The sequence below is a fragment of the Lissotriton vulgaris genome, chromosome 6, assembly GCF_964263255.1.
Source record: "Lissotriton vulgaris chromosome 6, aLisVul1.2, whole genome shotgun sequence".
Lineage (NCBI taxonomy): Eukaryota > Metazoa > Chordata > Amphibia > Caudata > Salamandridae > Lissotriton > Lissotriton vulgaris.
This window is the reverse complement of record NC_141694.1, coordinates 509,539,501-509,559,071: the sequence shown is the minus strand read 5'-3', so window position 1 is coordinate 509,559,071 and position 19,571 is coordinate 509,539,501. Positions and strand designations below refer to the sequence as shown.

The window sequence follows — 19,571 nt, the reverse complement described above, 5'->3', positions numbered from 1 at the left end:
CATTTTGGTTGCCGTGCGCAGATGTTCTAGGTAGATCTAGGGAGTTCACTTCACCTTCCCTGAGACTCTTTCAATTGGTTTATTTGTAAAGGTGGAGCAATTTAACATAGATATCTTTATCATTTGAATGTAGTAATGTGATATAATACGGAGAAACACATATGGAGTTTGCATGATGTGGTATTTGGAATTGGGATTTGATAGAGTGCTTTGCCCTGTGCAAATTCAGGTGAAAACTGTAGTTTAGAAAGCGATCGCTGATGAATCTTCAGTTTCGACTGAGGCTGACATCATAATTCAATACATTTCAATAATGAAGCACATGTGGCACCATGTAGGTTTAGTAAAGGACTAGCTAAGTTATAAATTCAAATCATCATTATTATTTGCAATCAATAATCAATACATGAATTCAGTAGTCAATTTATAGTTCAATGCAAATCAAAGTCGATAAAAGCAAAGACAAGCTATTATAACGTTGTCTCAAAAAGGAAAGTTGACAAAATCAGTTCTCCCACAAAGAGAGCATCCTACTTTACTAAATCAGGGTACAGTTCAGCTAGGAAGTCAGGAAAAAGAGTTTTCCCATAAAGACATCTGCCACAAAGTAAGATAAAAGGGAATCTACCTAAGAAACTTTTACTGGCAAGTGGAAAAAGACATCTGAAAATGTGTATTTATTTCATTAGTGTAAATCATATGTTTTTTACATTCCACTACACCTATACATGATTCCCATATGAAGAACCAATCACTGTACCTTCATTATTTTCTCAAGCTAATACACAATAAACTCACTCTAAAGGTCCTTTGGAGTACTAATTATCTAATAATGCCCTGAGAAAGAGGTGGACTGAGGGGAGGAGTGGAAACATAGGGAAATGTGCATCTTTGTAATGCCAGATGTTCTCTCGTTCAACAGGTTTCAGTGTCTTTGTGGTTGGTGTTGCCGATGTCGACTACAATGAATTGAGGAACATTGGCAGCAAGCCCAGTGAACGCCATGTATTTATCGTCGATGATTTTGATGCATTTGAAAAGATTCAGGATAATCTCATAACGTTTGTTTGTGAGACAGCCACATCAAGTAAGTAGCACTAGTACTGGATGTTTGGAAAAGGACTCAGTGTAATGGAATGAGATTGGCTGATAGCCCATTCTTTAATAAAGAAATGACAATAGAGGGATGGAAGCCATAATATCAGCTGTTTTTCAACCATGACACTTCCGTAATGAATATGTGAAACATATTTATTTATTTTCTAAAACATAGAACTGTTCAGTCTGCCTGATGGTTCTATAGAACATGCTATAGAGAAACATGGCCTGCACCTCAAGAATGACCAAGACGTGCTGCTGCAGCAGTGCCCCATGGCGTAGCAGGCATTTGCATGTGTTTTACACCCTGAAGTACCTCCGTATTACAGAATTTGATGCACATGCTTGAAAAGCCCCTCCTATAATTCACATTGCTTATACTCGCAAATTGTATACTCAAAAGATATATCAGTGGAAGAAGTAATATGCACACACACAAACACACACACACACACACACAAACACAAACACACACACACACACACACACACACATATATATATATATATATATATATATATATATATATATATATATATATATATATATATATATATATATATATATATATATATATATATATATATATACATATATATATGTACGTGTATATATATATATATATATATATATATATATATGAACAGGCAAGATCCCAACCGCTTCTGGTAGCAGTTCAAATGGGCGCAGACCTCAACTCCACAGGCTGAATATCAGATGTTAAATCACCAAGCCATCACGCCGAGTAAGGTGCCAGCAGTGCATATTTATTTTGCAAAGTGAAAGAGCGAGTGCCCTCCCATATATATATATATATATATATATATATATATATATATATATATATATATATATATATATATATATCAAATTCTCACCAAAAAAGAGGGAGCACGTACTTGAGGATCCAAATAATGGCTGATTTACTGCGTTTGGTCACTCTGGAACGGGCATGAAAACACTGAGACGTGTTTCGGCTGCGCACAGCATTTCTCAATCAGTGAATCACCTTGTTACAAGAAGCTTTTAAAAGGACCCCTCTAGTACTAAAGACACAAATAGTACTGACCCCGACTGAAAACACATTCTCCTTTCAAATGTGCGTGCAGTGACTGTAGGAAACTGTGAAAACATTTATGTAAACAGGACAAATATTTATATATATATATATATATATGCAATTGGTATAATGTGCGCATTATGTAAAATTGAATGCAATAGTGCTCTTTCAGTGCTAATTACTTCATGATGAAGTGTTCCCCCACAGTAACGGTTTCTAGGCAAAAATGATAATCCTATATGGGCCTGGATTATGTGCTATCCGAGAAACATATCTAAAACAGCCTTCCTTTCTTAGGGTGCAAATACTACTGAGCACTACATGGGTGATTTACAATCGCTATCCCTTCAGGGTCCCCCTGAGCCATGGTGTGGGTGGGCATGCTCTAAGTGACATGCGAGGCGAACCACTTCCACTTCCGCTTGGCTTACTAACCGAGGTACCGACGGACAGAGCGGGGCCTCATGCTCCCGAGCGGTTGCCGGGTGAGGTGAGGTCTTCACCCACATAATGCTGGGAAGAAGAAATGCTTCTCTCCCTTTAGTGGACGTCTAACCATAAATGTTCCTGGTAGACATGTATCCTTTTACTAGTAACTGTTTCGCTAGTTATCATCTCTTGTGACTGTTGCAGTCACAGCGGCAGTAGCCTATTTACTTTCGAGGTCCTGAAGAATGCCGGGGAAATTCCCCTTGGGCAGAAACATGTCGACCGTATTGCACTAGCGCCAGAGGGTAGTCATACTACCTAGCGCCGTTTTTTATCCCTTGACACACGGACTGTTATATGCATGCCCTTTCAGAGCCAGTGTAGTCATTGTATTTATCACTTTCACTCTAGCACTGCGCACTATCTAGTCCACAGTATGGCAAACATCTTGACTAGTCTTCTGACATCCACGTCGATAACTGGCACTACATGGCCAGCCAAGATATGGATTGATCAGCAAGTCCCACATGACGCATATTCCACCGAAGGGGTGGTCTGATGGGATTGGTACTAGCTCTTTTTGTTTCCCAACGAGCACTGGTTCACATATGCAACCGGCTGGACCCCAGTTACTGTTATAGTCACACACCACTATCCTGACCTGTTCCACTCTTTCGTGTTTTTTGTCTATTAATTGGGGAGTGGGTGGACAGGTCGTTAAATATTCCCTCTGACCCTCCACACATCCTGTTGTTTGTTAGAACCAGGTACAAAGACATACACCACCTCCAACGGTGTGTACTTTATATCTCTTTGTTAGCACGCCCAATCCCCAGAATCCACAATGGAGGTGTGTCATTTCCAAAACCACACTCCCCCTTTCTGAAGGTAGCAGCGATGCAATTCTCCTTTACTGTTAGAGACAGGAGCCAGAAATTGCCTTTGGACCAGTGTGTATTGAAAACAGAGCATCAGGCTTTAAAAATACATTTTTGTGCACACTGGACATCGAGATCTTTAATCCCTGTTCGGCTGAGGTGTGCCTCAACATGCACTTTTTTAAAGTTATCATTTAGCTACATTTCCTGAATAATCCAAATACTGGAGATCTGCCTTAACATAAGGTCTGGAAACTAAACTGACAGTGAGAGTGGTAAAGAAACTTGTAATGCCTGACATATTGTAGGATAACTCTAGAAGTACCAATAGCTCTGTCCAGTGAGATATGTGGATTAGGTATTGATTTGCAAATATGGTTTTAATATTCATAATCCAGAAGTATGAGTCTGAAAATGCTACAGGCTGACAGACTGCAGCCGTCTTTGCGCATGTAAATCAAACAAAATTGAAAGTACAAATTGATATTCTATATAGAAATGAGTAGCAACACTAAACATGACATTTTAGAATGTTGCAATTTTTTGCCTAAAATGTATAAATCTGACAAGATTTTGAATATTGGTGTCTTTTTTTTAAATATCAGATTGAGCATTTTTTTTAACGTACTTACCCCCAGATTCATCATGCTCCTCTTTTGCGAGTCCTTAATAGCGATTATTAAGGAATCGCTATTAAAGACTCGCAAAACGGGATGTATGTAGAAATCGCAAAATTTATAGCGATTCCTACATCTTCCTTATTTGCGATTAGCTAATTTAAGGAATAAGGAATAACTCCCCATTCATGGGAAGACATATCAATGTGCGAATCGCTATTAGTGATTCGCATGTTGAGTTTGCGATTTCAAGGGTGCAGGGGTGTCCAAAAGACACCCTCTTGCACCCCTGAAATGATATTGGATGCTGGTGTTACGCACACACATGTCCCAAGGACATGTGTGTGTGTAACATGCAACATATAGAGATATAGAGATATAGAGATTCCTTAAATGCAATTCCTCGCCAATTTGCGAATTCTATAGTAGCGATTTTTGCATTTGGGATGATGAATCCCAAATGCAAAAATTGCGCTTGCAAAGGGCCAGATTCTCAGAATCTGGCCCTTTGCGAGCCGATTTTACGTTGATGAATCTAGCTGTTAGCTCTTCAAGGAAAATGCGGAACATGTTATTAATGAGCTAGAATAATCCCGGGTGGACTAAACATTGCTCCGAGTGAGCGAAAATATTCATAGATCTCTACTCTTATCATTAATAAAAAATTCAAATACATTTTAGATTTAGATATCTAAAAGGGTACTGCATGAAATAAACTTTAGTTGAAAAATATTGCAAATGTTTTAATGTCGGTGAAAGATACTTATATCTCGTATAAATAATCAATCAAAAGCATCTTTATTCAGCAAGAAGACCCGCCATAGAAGCACTTTAAAATACATACAGAGAAGATAAAAATTGAACATCAACAGCATCCAGCATATTTCGTATAGAACATGAGTAAAAGCATGGTATACATAATAAATGGTCTGAAAAGGTACATGAGGTTAGTCAAAGTGCATAGTGCTTCTTGAACGTACGGCTGCCTTAAGAAACAAACTTACACAACAACAGCTTTCGTTATCAGTTAATTCTTGTGAACACCTAAAAGCTTGTTGGCATTTACAATAATTTCTGAATCTTAAAAAAGGTGCTAAATACATTCTCATAAATAATTGGTAATACCCACAGAAGAAAGCAAAGTGAACCATAGCTTGCTTTGATACATTGTTGCACGGGCAAACTAGTGAGCTCAGGTTGTACTGGAACCTTGTTGAAACCAAAGGGAGTATTTCAAGGTTCCTGCTCTAAATCGAAATAAAACGAGTGCACCCAACTCCCATTAGTATTCATCAGGTTGCACAGCACCAAAGTCAGCAAGTATGCAATCCCCAATACTGGGTTTCTGTGATTCCTTATGCAATCTGATACCTTGCAATTTTTCTAACAGGGCCCGTGCTTGCTTTCTTATATCTAGTAATGTCAACAACTGGGGTATCAGTAAGAGACTTACAAGGAATAAATATTTTTTACGAATTCCATTATTATCTCTATTCAGTGCATGTTGCAATCCACACCCTCAAAACACATGATCAAAACATGACCTTCAATGTGCACAGCGGTTTAATAAAGAGGACAGGTATTGCTTTACGGAGATACTATGACAGAGTATCAACTGAAGTACCTTCAGTCAATGTAATATTTGATGTCGCACAGCTGCATCTCCATATTGAAGATGCAAATGATGAACAGTGGTGCACAGCAATAGATAGGCCTATCCACTTATTTTGCTCCTACCCTTCCAAATACAACACACGCCTATCTTTGCATTATTTTGCCTGATCCTACTTACCTCTTTTCCTTCCTGGGTTACCAGAAGGAAAAGGAGTCTTCTGTGGTTGTGATTCTCCTTCATTCATGCAATATGTTTATGTTTGCCTCTTCCATAACTTTCATTTAATTGTTGTTGTTTTTACATTGGGATAGTGGTATGCTGTAATGGCTTTTTTTATCTTTAATTGATCCTCCAGAATTGGGATTTGATACTGAGTCAATATTTGTCAGTTTCTCATTCTGAATAATTGATTTGCTTATGTTAAGCCTTAACTGCACAAGGATATCATAGCTTATGTAGGTGCAACTGAACATTACCGAGCTAATGAAAACATGCATCAAGCATTTTTGGAGTCGCAAATGGTGCGATTCCTTAAAATCGGCCGTTTGCGATTCCAAAAATGCTTTTTCAGATGCATCATTATTTTGTGATGAAAATCGCTAATTTTGCGACTTTCCAGAATACGATTGCATTTAAGGAATCGCAAATTTGCGATTCCTTAAATGCAATGCATCATTCTGAAATCAAATTGCGAATACAAAGTTTGGAAGTGCAAATTACCACGAGGTTGAACCTCGTGGTAAATTGCGAAAAATGTTTTAAATGTTCTAATTTACCTTTTAAACTATGTCATGTTACAGACACACATGTCCTTAGGACATGTGTGTGTGAAACATCCATTTAAAAATACATTTCAGGGGTGCAGGGGGGGGGTCCTTTGGACCCCCCCCTGCACCCATGGAATGCATCAACATTTTCAAATTCAAAATTGCGAATTCGCAATTTCCATTGATTCCTATGGGCCTTTTGGCCCATAGGAATCAATGGGAATAGCAAATTCGCAATTTTGAATTCGCAAAATATTTGCGATTCGGTAAAAATTGCGATTTTTACCGAATCGGAAATATTTACCACTTTCTATGATGCATCCCGTTTTGCGAATCCATATTTGCGATTCGGTAAAAATCGCAAATTTGGAAACGCAAAACGGGAGTTTGATGCATGTGGGTGGTAGTTTCATCAAATATTCCATGTGTCTCGAAGTTTTGGTGATCTTTATCGTTTTGCAGAATAATGGGGAGTGAACAATTCAAGAGCAATCTCCCCAAACCATTAGTGTCACCCTCAAATGGCAGTCGAATTCTTTCTCCTGTCACAGCTACTCTTTGTACTGTATTCACCCGGACTCCGGTTTACAAGGTCCCTGAAGTTGCATGAAATTGTGCTATTTGTACCCTAGCACATGTTTATACTCATATCATATCAGTCAGACTCAACATAATGATCAGTGGTATACACTTGGGGCCATATTTACTATGCATTTGTTTTGTCCAGCATCACAATAGTCAACACAAGGCAATGCAATTGCTGAAGTGACATTTGTAAAGCCATGCAAATCGAGATTTGTGTGACTTTGTGTCACTTTTCAGCCATAGAATAGTGCAATGCAGCACCTTGCACTGCCTTGAGTTACTCTTCATTGGCTAGGCATTATGTAGGCATTCCCCTGCATCCACCCATGCATTGTGATGCAAACCCTGGTTGACTAAAGTCAGTAAACTTGGGTTTGCACCAAAATGTTGTGCCTACCCGAGAGAGGCTTAACGAGGAAAAATATCTTTGTTTCTCTTTGTTACTTCCTCTTGGCATGTCTGCTGCATTCTGCCGCACACATGCAAAGAGGAATAGTCCTCTAAGAATTATTTTTGTGGAGTAAGGTACTACTTACTGCATAAACACAATCCTGACCACAGCAGAGGTACCCTAGCACCATGGCGCAAGCGTGCCTGAATTGGCACCAAGCAGTCACAAGTGTGCCAGCACAAGGAGAAAGCAGAAGTGCGCCATATCTTAGTAGATATGGTATATTTCTACTCTCTCCCTTTCATGCAGCACAATGCAGCAATATCCCTTGGTGTGCTGTGTTGTTTGAAACAATAGTAAATCTGTCCCTCAGTGTCAGCATTGGGGATTCTGGGAACGGAGCTCCATAGCCAACTTAGTAGACAGAAAGTCACAATAGCGCTAGGCAGCTGATGAATGCGTCTCTGACACCACCCCAAAATCTAATCTGCTGCTTGTCCATTATATTTCAGCGTGCCCACTCATCTACCTAGACGGATTCACTTCGCCAGGTAGGAACCAATGAGCTTCCAGAAAAACACCAACATTGTTATTACTTGGCTTTTTCTGTTTTTCTACTGCATCTAACCACATGATTTTTGTTAAGGTTTCCGAATGCTGGAAGCTTACAATCTCACAGAGAAGACGTTTGCATCTGTACCAGGTGTGGCGATGGAACCAGGATCATTCAACAGCTTTGTAGCATACACTCTGCATAAAGACGCCTTAATCACGCAGCCTACATCGTAAGTGTGAGGGGGAAGAGAGTTGGAGGCCTCACAGCGATTGATGTGCTGAAAATGTACCGGTCATTCACAAAGCTGTCACTGCTGTTGTGTTCAGCACTACCGAGTGTAATTACATTTTGATTAGTGCTCACAATACCACTCTGTAATCTGCAACATACGGTTCGAAATCGTTTCCAGATATAGTTAATTGTAAACATTTCAAATGCACCATAACTTTTCCCTAATCTTGGCACACACAGCACGGATTATGTTATGGTTTACAGACTACTCTTAGTTGTAGCAATTTGAGATACAGTTTGAATTGGTAGGATAAAAATAAAGTCTGTTTTTCTTTACAGGGTTTATCAACTTTCCGATCTTTCAGTTGCGTGCTTTATCTATGCTATAATGAGCAGAGCAGGGTTCCACGGTAAAAATGTTTAAAGTCTGTGAAAATGAACTACCTTGTTCTGGATGAAATCCAAATTAGCAAATGGCTGTGTTAATACGGCAATGCTTAATTGAAAACCAGTCTCTCAACTCTACTCAAATGAAGCATTCATGCAGTACACTGCGTGTCACTAAAATTGCATTTGACTAAAATCAGGTTGCAAATTACAGATTACAGTTGGACAAAAATAAATTCTTAGAGGCAATTTAGTGAGCTCAGTTGGTCATAAGCCTGTTAAAAGAAGTCTGCCCCCATCCTCGGCAGGACCTCCCATCACCTTGGGACCACCAGTCTTACTCAGGTTCACCTACCACCCTTGTTACTAGGCGTGATGTGGTCTAGACAGGAGTTCAGTGGAATTGCATTCCTCATCTCTGGTTCTGTGCCATACTCCAATGTGCTACACAATTAACCCCTAAAATTCCGCAGCAATGACCAGCTCCCCAAACCACTTAACCAGGACTCCAGCCTTCAGAGTGTTGCAGGATGTGTGCTAGATGCGGTACCATTCGTTGGCCCCCTTCCTGGTAGGCCGATGTGCAACATGTGCTACCTGGGCAGCAGCAGTTGTTCGCGGTCATAGTGTAGGAGAGAGAGTGAGAATTTCCGGTGGTTTGGTGACTGCCAACGCCAAGTGTGCATTAATTGCTTAGGTAACGCCGCCTTTGAGGTTGGGAATGGGAAAAGGCTACCCTTATTAATCTGGACGGGCTCCCCCAGAAAGAGGGACGTACCTTTCACGGACATTAGTGGATTTCTATTGTGTAGGAGAGACTGTGTCTGCTGCCCAATCTTTCTATTAATGTATGTAACCCTGTCCTGAAGAGGCCAAAGAACATAAGGCTGAAACGTGGTCACGTCGACACTCATGTGGAGGAATCTTGCAAACATTTTTATCGAATGTTTAAGAATAGTTGTGTGCTACATTAGAGTTAGGCTTATCAATTGAATAGCCATTCAGTGTGGCACAGGTTAGATTTCCTCAGAGTGGTTCCCTTACAAATACAGGGGGGGCACTTGTATGTCTAATTTCTGTAGGGTTATTGTTATGTATTATAGTGTTTATTATTTCTTTGTAATGTATAAGTAATTGTGATTTGTGTTTTCTATTCCACTGCTGAGAGGCGCTAGTGCCTTTTGTGTACGTAAGATTGTGATATACTCAGGATGAACAATGGTCATTTAGAGAGAGTAATTAAATGTACTCTACTCAGTCAAAGTATCCTGTATTATTTCCTTTGATACCAATTTTATTTGTATAACAGTACGTCCTTTACCCAGGTATTAGAGGGTTATTTGGGTATTTCCCTGTTGTTTTGCATTGAGTTACTCAGTGGCCTTCTAGTAGTTCTCTGATGAAGTTCTCCTCCCCCCAAGGGTACATAAAGTGATGTATTCCTACAGGGGTTTAATGTAGGGGTGGGCAGAGCTCGTGAAGTTCCACAATGCGGTATTCCTTGGAGTTGCAAAAAAACCCATCTAAATTCTTCATAGTCATGTACCCGATTGGAGTATTGCTCGGCCACCCCTACTGTTATTTGTGATTTTCACTTTTGCCACGCAGTGTTGTGCAAAAAGAGAAACAGCAAGCTGCGTGCACTGAGCAGGCATGTGCACCACCAATAACATAGTGGAGCACGGCACAGATACGTGACCCCGACAGCAATAAACACACATCGAACACCCTTTTGGTGCATGTTCCACAAAGTGTAGCTCAGAGCATGATATTTCGCTTCATGTTGATGGATAACTTTTACCAAAGCAGATTGCTAATGTATAGAAGTGGCAAGAGATTCCCTTCCCGATACCTCCCTACCATTCCCTCACCTAAACCACAATCAGATCGATTCCGAACCTGGCTGGCTCAGCCACGCTCCTCCCGGAACATTGCAGGGCGATGGGTGTAGCAGCTGGGACCTAATTTCTGCCTTCTCTCTGCCTCATTGTCAGGTTGGCTCAGTCTCTCTCCTGGTTAGTTTCTCCTGTTTTTTTGTAAAACACCCTGATTCCTTCGGGCCATGTCAACACTATAAAAATTGCAAAAAGAAATCTGCCTTCCTCAGCATCCTCGCTCCTCTTCCCTGCTGTCTCCACGTCCCTCGGCTGCTGCGACTGTGTATTCAGCAGCTCTCTCTCCTCTTCCTCTGCCCTCGGAGCTGATGTCCATCCTAAATTTCTCCTGCCAGGGTTTTTCCCCACCTCTGGGATTAGTCTTTCATTTAGGTTTTTGGACATTTCCAGATAGTCCATCTTTGACATCTATGGCCAGTAAACAGCACAAAGCCACGCTTACTGAGTCACTAATGATGGTCATTTTATTCATTCTTCAAAGGCACCTTCCCTAAACAAAAACAGTAGGAGGCAACTAGACCTGTTATCTTATGTTTAAGTGGATCATGCCAGCAAACTCTGCTCCGCTGAAGTTAAAGTAGTTTTTGCCGAACTCCATGTTCCAAGCAGAGTTCAGAGTGGCAAAACTCTGTGAACTCTTCTGAAGGAGCTGAGTTTACTGCCCAGCCCTAGTTTATTTCCTCAAGTCCTGGTTTCCAGGACAGTGTAATGCTGTTACACCTTCCTGTCTCCTACCTCTTAGAGTGTGCTCGATAAGTCACAGTACCACGAGGCTCCTTCTGCGAAGGGCTGATTAATTGGCCTTCTTACCCTTCTCCTGCAACGAGCATACGTTGCTCTAGCCAGCCAGCTGAGGCTCTTATTTCTTGAGGTCACCATCATTACTTTTCACTCAGGGCTAATGACCTCCCTACTGACTTTTCATTGGGATTGTTTTTTCCCATGGTTGAATCCCTTTAATTTACTACCTGATATTGGCTGCTCACAAGCCCCATCCTGATGATGACCTAGATCAACAGTAGACTTTTACTGACTCCTATTCTATTGCATAAAATTAACATAAGGAGTCATATGTCTTTTGTTTATTATATGTTGCACTTTTTCCATTACTCACTTATCATTGCACGCCTCTTTACTTACATATGACTGGCTCTTTCCTATACCCCTAAGAAAGCTTGAGATTCTTGAAAAATATGTAAAGAATACATTAATTGCAATACAGCATCGTTTATCTGCCAATTTGTGCTTGCCATGGTGGACCGATAATTGTTTTGTCTTTTAATTAATTAAGATTAACTGTTTCTCAATTGAGACTAAATACTATAGCGAACCATTGTTTCTTGCAATACACAGCTTGCACACCTGCCATACAGACCACAATCTGCACACCAAATGCAATGCTAACAGGATCAGCCTTGCTGTAATAGATGACTTTACAAAGTACATAAATGATTGTCACTTATGACATATTACTTCACCATTAACATTATGAAAGTCACAACTAACTAGTGGACTTGCAGTAATTTTATTGTTTTAGCCTACAGTTTCTTTTTCAATATGTGGTTATGTGATTTTCAAGCAACAAGCAGAGCCACTAGAATTATGCCAAAACTGAAGATGAAATTAGAAGGAAGTTTGAATTACATTGGGGGCTCGAATTGGGCCAGTCTTGAACAGGACTTTACTAAAGGTTAGCCAGGGTATTACAGACAGCACAATCTAAATTTTAAACAGGTGCAAAGCTTGATCTCCATTGTGTGCTCCTGTGCACATGCACCGACTGGGCCAGTGCACCGATAATGGTACAGCCTCAGATGCCATCAACAATGAAATTCCACATTGACCTAAGACCTGGGAATGGTAACATGCCCTGACACAACAGTTTCCCAGTAATACCTTTCAACAGCACTTTATGTACTAGGACGAGTCGAAGGAGGGTAAACCAAATGCTAGCAGCAAATAGCAACTTCCCAAACCGGAGCATTCGAATGTCAGTGAAGGAGTTGGATGGATCTTTATAATTAATTTCGCATTGAGATATTTAACTGGTCAACTTACTTCATCTAATGTGTGAAGACCTATGTCTTCCCCTGTCAATGGAAGACCCAAGGAAATGTGGCAAATCTGCAGTCTTGTGTTGCAGAGTTCCACAATTTAAGTCCAGCTGTAGCCATGGCTTTAACTCAGTGTACAGCAAATAGTAATGTGCCTGTAAACTGATTTTATGTTTAGTAGGCATCATAGCTATAATTATTGCAGAGTAGGTTATTAAGAAAATCTTACATATTGCACAGGAATATTGTTCACTCTCATGTACCCAATAATTTAACTCACTGATTTCCTCACAAGGTGTCTCTCTTACTCTTTTATCTCCCAATGGTGTTTCTGCTACGTGGTGTCATGCATGCGTTAGTACAGTCAGCATTGGTTTAATTTATTGATAAGCCGAAATCTGCACTGCAGTAAATTCATCCTAAAATATCACCAGTATGAAGGGAGAAATTGGTGAAATTGGGAAGTGGACAAGTGATGATGTTAGCCTGCAGAAGGGGCTGTGCCAGTTCATAATTCATTAAGCTCCTTTCAGCTTGCAAGAACACCTCCATTTTTGTGTCCCTAAAAAAAAGATTAATTTAGTCTTGAATAAGAGTGGATGAAACAATTCACTGATGAGCAGGTAGAGTAGAATCCACCTTCTGATTTTGCTTAGGAAAACAAAATCTTCAGCATTTGCTCCTCAGCTCCATGCTTGAATACAGAAAAAGAAGAATGCATTTCATTGTGTCATTGCTTAAACACTTATCAGGCTATTCTGAGCCACTGTGCTACCTTTTCTATCTATTGAAAACTCTCCATGGTGGTCTCAGCATCTTAAGGTGTGTCCCAAGTCTCTCATGGACTAAGGATCAACCTAGGACATATAGGATTTCAAGTTATACTAACGTGCCAAAGTCCATTCAAATTCCACAACTTACGCTAATCCCAGTTTTTCCCCTTGCCCCATACAATCTTATTCTCGTAAACTATGCTGCATCTATAGCTTAGGATTCTCTTTAGATAAGAGATGTGGGAGGGAAATATTATATTTGATCCACATTCCTAACAATCTTGTATGATTCTGGGTTGAAAGACCCAAATTAATTATTGATAATATTGTAGGATTCTGTGTTTAAATAACCATATTAATTATTATTTTTAACAGGGAACTTCATCCAGAAGGAATGCCTCCTCAATACACTATCATTTTGTTATTCCGACTACTTCCTGAAACCGGAAATGAGCCCTTTGCAATCTGGCAAATTACAGATAGAGGAAACAGGCCGCAAGTTGGAGTGTCCCTTGATGGTGAGAGAATTTTGTACATTGAATTAGTTTGCTTTTCATGGACGCATTAGCTTCAGTAAGTTGCACAATGCACTTCTAATTATCTATCTATCTATCTATCTATCTATCTATCTATCTATCTATCTATCTATCTATCTATCTATCTATCTATCTATCTATCTATCTGTGTGCGTGTGTGTGTAATGTGTGTGTGTACAAACATACATGTATATATTGTATGTGTTGATGGGAGTTACACACTGAAGATAACCCCTGCTCATCCCCTTGGTATCTTTGCAGAGCAGTCAGGATTATCCCAGAGGCCATGTGTAAAGCATTTGCACAACCCACACACCAGTGACACACTAGGCACACCACAAAAGAGACGCAACACAAGGATACATAAAAAATAACTCTGGATTATACGTAAAACACATTAGACCACAATCACATGTATCATAATTAGTTTGCCAAGTAGGCAAGTGTATTAGGCATCACATAGATCATAAATCACTTTGCCACCAAGCAATGGTGGTAATGCCATGTTTAGTACATTGAAGCAAATACTTATGAGTTGCACCTGTCATGAAAATGTCACCACTGTATGTAATATATGGGTCCTGTCAGAGTAATCCTTATTCTGTCAATGCACTGTTGTGAGCACGCACATATCCTTAACCAAGGCACCAATGCAGCCCTTAGGAGGGGGAAAACCCATAGATCCACATTAAAATCCATAGGATATTATTAATTGAAAGTGGTTCTTAAAATGCACCCCCACATATGCATTAATTGTACACCTAAGTACAACTTAGGTATGCACAAAAGTATGGGAATCAGGCCACTAACTTTCTGTACTTGTAGTAATTGGTGCTAATGTTTAAATGCAAAATGTATGTTGTCATTTTTTACAGGTTCCAAAAAAACGTTGTCTTTTTTCAACAAGGGTGCGAGTGGAGACTCTCAAACTGTAACCTTTGATGGGGAAGAGATAAAGAAACTGTTTCATGGAAGCTTTCACAAGGTACTTAATATATCACTTCTTGAGCTTTTTTGTGAAATCTTCTTTTAAAAATGTTTGCAGTTTAAGTATTTTCCACCAGAAGAGGTTCAGCAACACCACAATGATAACATAGTAAAGGAACATCACGGAAGAGACCTCTTACACCTTTTGACCCCCTTGATGACTTCACAGAAACATTGTTGGCTGAAAGGCCAACTATTTGCTGCTTAGGTGCTCTGGAACAGTAGAGTCAAACCAACCACAAGTAAACAGAGCTCTTAGAACCATCTTTCTTTCTGTTCTTGCTGCTGCCTTCATACCACTGAGCCCAGGTATGTCAAAGGCAGCGCTACCCCTGACTATCCTTTACATACATCAATGAACAAAGCCTGTGCATTTTGCCTGGTTCACTGGCTTGCTTTGCAGTTACAACACTGCATCTGGAAACTTGACAAAATAAAGTGCCAGAAGGTGTAATATCGTCTGTATGCACGTATTCTGGCAGTTGAACCGTTGCTCAGTACGATAGTGATCAGTCCTTTGAGTTTTGCCAACTACGCACCTCACCACCCGGCTCCTTTTCCCACCATTTTTAGTTATGCTGAGAACTGACTGCCTTAATGTAATCTTTGGCCGTCTTCCACTGCTCTGCCACCGATCCCTGGGGACACTGAAAGATGATGAATTGTTATCTAAAGTATATAGTGGACTACATAGAATAAGCTGCAGTTGGTATTTTTTCACAGAGCATGGGTGGTTTATCAAGAGGTCCTTGAGTTAGAATTAATGCTTGCTATTAGGACAGAGAACATGCTTATGATGGGCCCGTTCTACAATTAAAGTCGCTGTAGCGCCCGCAAATGTGAAGTACAGGGTCTAACGCTTTCCCCTCATCACCTTTCCAGGGAAAGCCTGATTTTGAAGTTAGAAATGGGGAAAAACAAGAACATAATTTTCAGCAGAAATCATTTTCAGTGTTTGCACAACTGCGTATTCCAAGCAGGGCTACTCATGAATCTAGATGTTGTGCGCACATCCAGTTAAGCTTGCATGTTTTGAGCTTTTTTTCCCAAACGCACATTTTTATGAAAACAGAGATAACCTTGTGTTGGGACCTCTTTGTCTCTTCTTTTTGTTCAAGACACACGCGTTTCATTTTATTTTTTTCCTGTCACTGTCTTCACTCTCTGGTTCATACAAATGTGCGTTTTAACTTTTTAACCGTTGCCAGTTACTTACTCTCTATGTGTCTGTTTTATGTTAATCCCACCCCCCTGAATTAAGGGACAATGGTAGATATGCAGACTTTCGTGATTGTTGTCAGATTACTAAAGATATATACTCTTCTGTGCCTTTCAGTTTAGCTTCTGCAAAACAAAATGGTTTTGGATGAATATACCATGAAATATCTTTTTTTCAGTCTAACCAACTGAATATCAAAAATTGTTTCCCGAAATCCCTGCACCTCACAGTTAGGCGCAGGTGAAATTTAATTATATCAGCGTAATTCACATATTTTCGTGAATTTTGCATTATGTTTTTTTATGGAAAGATCCCAAAATTAAACCAATACACTGTGTTACATAATTACGCACCGTGTGACATAAAGTAAAACCACGCCTTTGATTTGTCATGGATCCTTATCAACAGTAAAATCCTGCTAGCATACACCTAGGAAAAGGGCCTGGACTGTGGGAAACATGATAATCTGTGTGCGAACAATTCCCAATTACATAGGAGAAAACCTGTAGTATTACAGGAAAACCACATCCACTAATTACTACATCCTATGGTATTGGTGATTTCAGAGGTGATAGTGCCATGTGGCTACCCAATGGAACCTTATATTGAGGGTATTCGTGATTTCAATGAGTGGCACATCTAGATACAATTACTTTTAAACTGGACAGCATTTGACCCACAGAGCCCGCCATGAGAACGGGACAAAAGCATGCAGTTTATGCCATAAACATTCAACGGCTATTTTCAGAGAGTAAAGGGGATCTAGGCAAAGCATCATATCTGTCCCTCATCTGCATGAATACCTGACGCAGAAACACACCAAAAGAACATGATGCAGCTGGGCTCTATTAATACTGTTGGACCCCTGTGTCTCTCTGGCCCATGCAGAGGGCTAGTTCTTTCCCAAGGCTTCCATAGACCACTACAGTGGGAGCACAGATGTTCGCGGAAAACTCCTCTTCCAGGGTGGCCACAATTTTATGCTTGGCCCTTGACACACACACACATTCCATGTTTGACAGCCCTGTGGGATATGTAATTATTAATCGCATTTTCTGTATACAGAAGTATAATATTGCTGTTCATAAAAGAAAATGCATGCTTTTCTTGGCAAATCAAATGAATGTTTCAGATCGTCAAAGTAGGGTTGGATAATTTGTGTTTTTGCTCTCCATAGGTCTTTGTGGTAGCCAACTGCAGCAACTGTGGATACTGCATAACTAATATAATTTAAGACATAAAAAAAGTTAGAAATGACCAAATTTGTTTTTTTTAAGCAGGGTAGAAATGAACAATGGACCTATTCTGTTATTGAGAGTAAAGCCATCCCGCGTGAAAAGACTCCATGGTTTTGGAGGACGATGCAATGATTGATGACTTTGATTAGTGTTCATTATATTGCCTTTGTTACATCAAGCTGGGCAGACTTGCTGGCTTTAACAGTGGTCCTTCCTTTCCCTACAATCCAAACATGCATTTGTGTGGCTTGCATCTTGTTATGCTTTATGCTTTGTTTGCACTGATCTTAGTAGAGATTATGTTGTTGAGAGAGCTGAAACTTTTGAAAAAGTTACAAGCTGTACCACTGGATAAGGAGGGACTTTATTTATTCTTTGTCACTGCACCTAGGACAATACTCTCCCTCCCTTTATCGAAGAGGGAGCTCTTTGCACTAGCAATGGGGCATGTCCATTGCTATAGCTCACCTACAATCCTTCACCTCTGCTCTAGCATCACACTAATCTAGCATATGTGTAGCGGTCTAGGCCTCTCCTACTAATGAGAGGTCCAGGATCTTTTCTGTGACCTGTAGGTTCACACCAAGAGTCCCCTCATAGTAGACAGTAGGATTCTGTCCCTGCCATGGGTGTAGCACATAAAGAGGTGGTGGCAGCTTGCGATGTTTTGTGAATTTTTGGTGTGACTTGAGCTCTTTTATCTGTGTCAGGGAGAGTGTGGTCTACTGACTTCTGCAATTATTTGAAAGTCAAAACTTGGCACTGACATCTCTTGTGCATGTTGAAAGTGTGTGCATTTCCAGTGAGGGTATCTTGCAAATATGGTTGTAGAACCTTAGGAGTGTGTGAGTACTGAAGCCGATGGGGCTCATTTTGGATAGGTAAGGGATGTGTTTTTTCTGCATACTGGTGGATGGAGCCTGGAGATGCAGACAATGAACTGAGGATGATACCAGCAGGGCTACTTGTAGAGGTTCGATGAAGATGTTGTTAGAAAGATGCTGCTGAATACTTTCTCCTGAGCACTGTCAATTGGTAGATTATAGGGGTGATGGGTGGGGATGTAGTGCTTTAGAAAGACTGATGACAGCCAGTTGCAGAAATCCCATGCTGCCCTGTGCCCATGTGTGGACACTCCTGCTTGGAGTCAGCCTGAAGGAAACCCTTTCTGCTGGAGGAACTGGTCTGCCTAAAAAGCTTTGAAGCCTACCTGTCTTCTGGCAGAGGGAAGGAGAGTTCCTTGCCCTCCAGGAGGAGACTGTCCAGAAGGAGTGGTTTGGGTTTTCCCAGTGAGGGGGACCCAAGAGAAAGCTGACAACCCTAAATAGTGTGATAGGAGAACTTTGCTTTGAAAAGTTCCCCTCTGCCTCTTTGCTCAGTTCATTAAATGAACCAAACCAAGTGTCTGCCATAAATGTGGAACAAAGCAGTCAACAGTGAATTTGATCACCTGGTGCTGCGGTGAAGAGTGAGGAACTGCCTCATTGCCAAGTGGAGAGCCCGATCTGCCTAGAGACTGCCAGTACCAGAAGCTATCACTGCAAGATGATTCAGCATAGAGGCCACAATTACCTCTGCTGAGAGCCTGGCTACAGCCAACCAATAGGACCACAGCTGCTGAGCCTGGCACTGCCATGAAAACGCAGCTTCCAGAATTCACTGTGCACCACCATTTTTTTTTTTTTTTTTTTTTATCATGGTACACCAATGAAGTGTTCACACCTCTTGTCAGAGACTGTTGAGAGCCACTTGAGGGTAAACCACAGTGATTAGTTTGCACCAAGGGAGGGGAGACAGGAAGGAATCCTGGTAGATCTTCTGCATGCACCAGAGACTATTTTTAACGCTAAAGAAACCATAAACTGTTAAGCTGAGCTGCATACTTTAAAAAGTGAGAACATCTGAGCTATTGCATCTGAGCGTAATCCTACCTAAACCCATTGATGGGTGGCAAAGGCAATAGTGTGAATCTTGGCCCTAGCAAAAAGGATGACGATTTTCAGGAAGGGAAGGGGGTGTAATGGATGAATGACAGGACGCAGCATTTTGCAACTGTTGAAATCATCTTTTATTAGTGATACCAAATGACTAATATTTCAGGCCCCGTTATGTTGCCACAAAACTTGAGACAGATGCTATTACTTTTCCAAGATTCAGAAGTAAAGCTGCTATTGTAATGAAGGCTTGGCCAAGAAAGATACGAGAACAGAGCAGAACGCTAGCTTAGCTGCAAGTATTTCAGCATATCACATTTA

General features: G+C 40.5%; 1 protein-coding gene across 2 annotated transcripts in view; it reads left to right on the top strand.

Moving 5' to 3' along the window:
- The window catches only part of COL12A1 (collagen type XII alpha 1 chain), a 358,581-nt gene that overhangs the window by 273,968 nt on the left and 65,042 nt on the right, over window positions 1-19,571 (top strand). For both annotated transcript variants that reach the window (XM_086926511.1, XM_086926512.1), the window contains 5 exons: window positions 923-1,087; window positions 7,953-7,991; window positions 8,087-8,225; window positions 13,712-13,854; window positions 14,748-14,857. In XM_086926511.1, coding sequence (XP_086782637.1) covers window positions 923-1,087; window positions 7,953-7,991; window positions 8,087-8,225; window positions 13,712-13,854; window positions 14,748-14,857 — 596 coding nt within the window. The remainder of the gene's footprint in view (window positions 1-922; window positions 1,088-7,952; window positions 7,992-8,086; window positions 8,226-13,711; window positions 13,855-14,747; window positions 14,858-19,571) is intronic.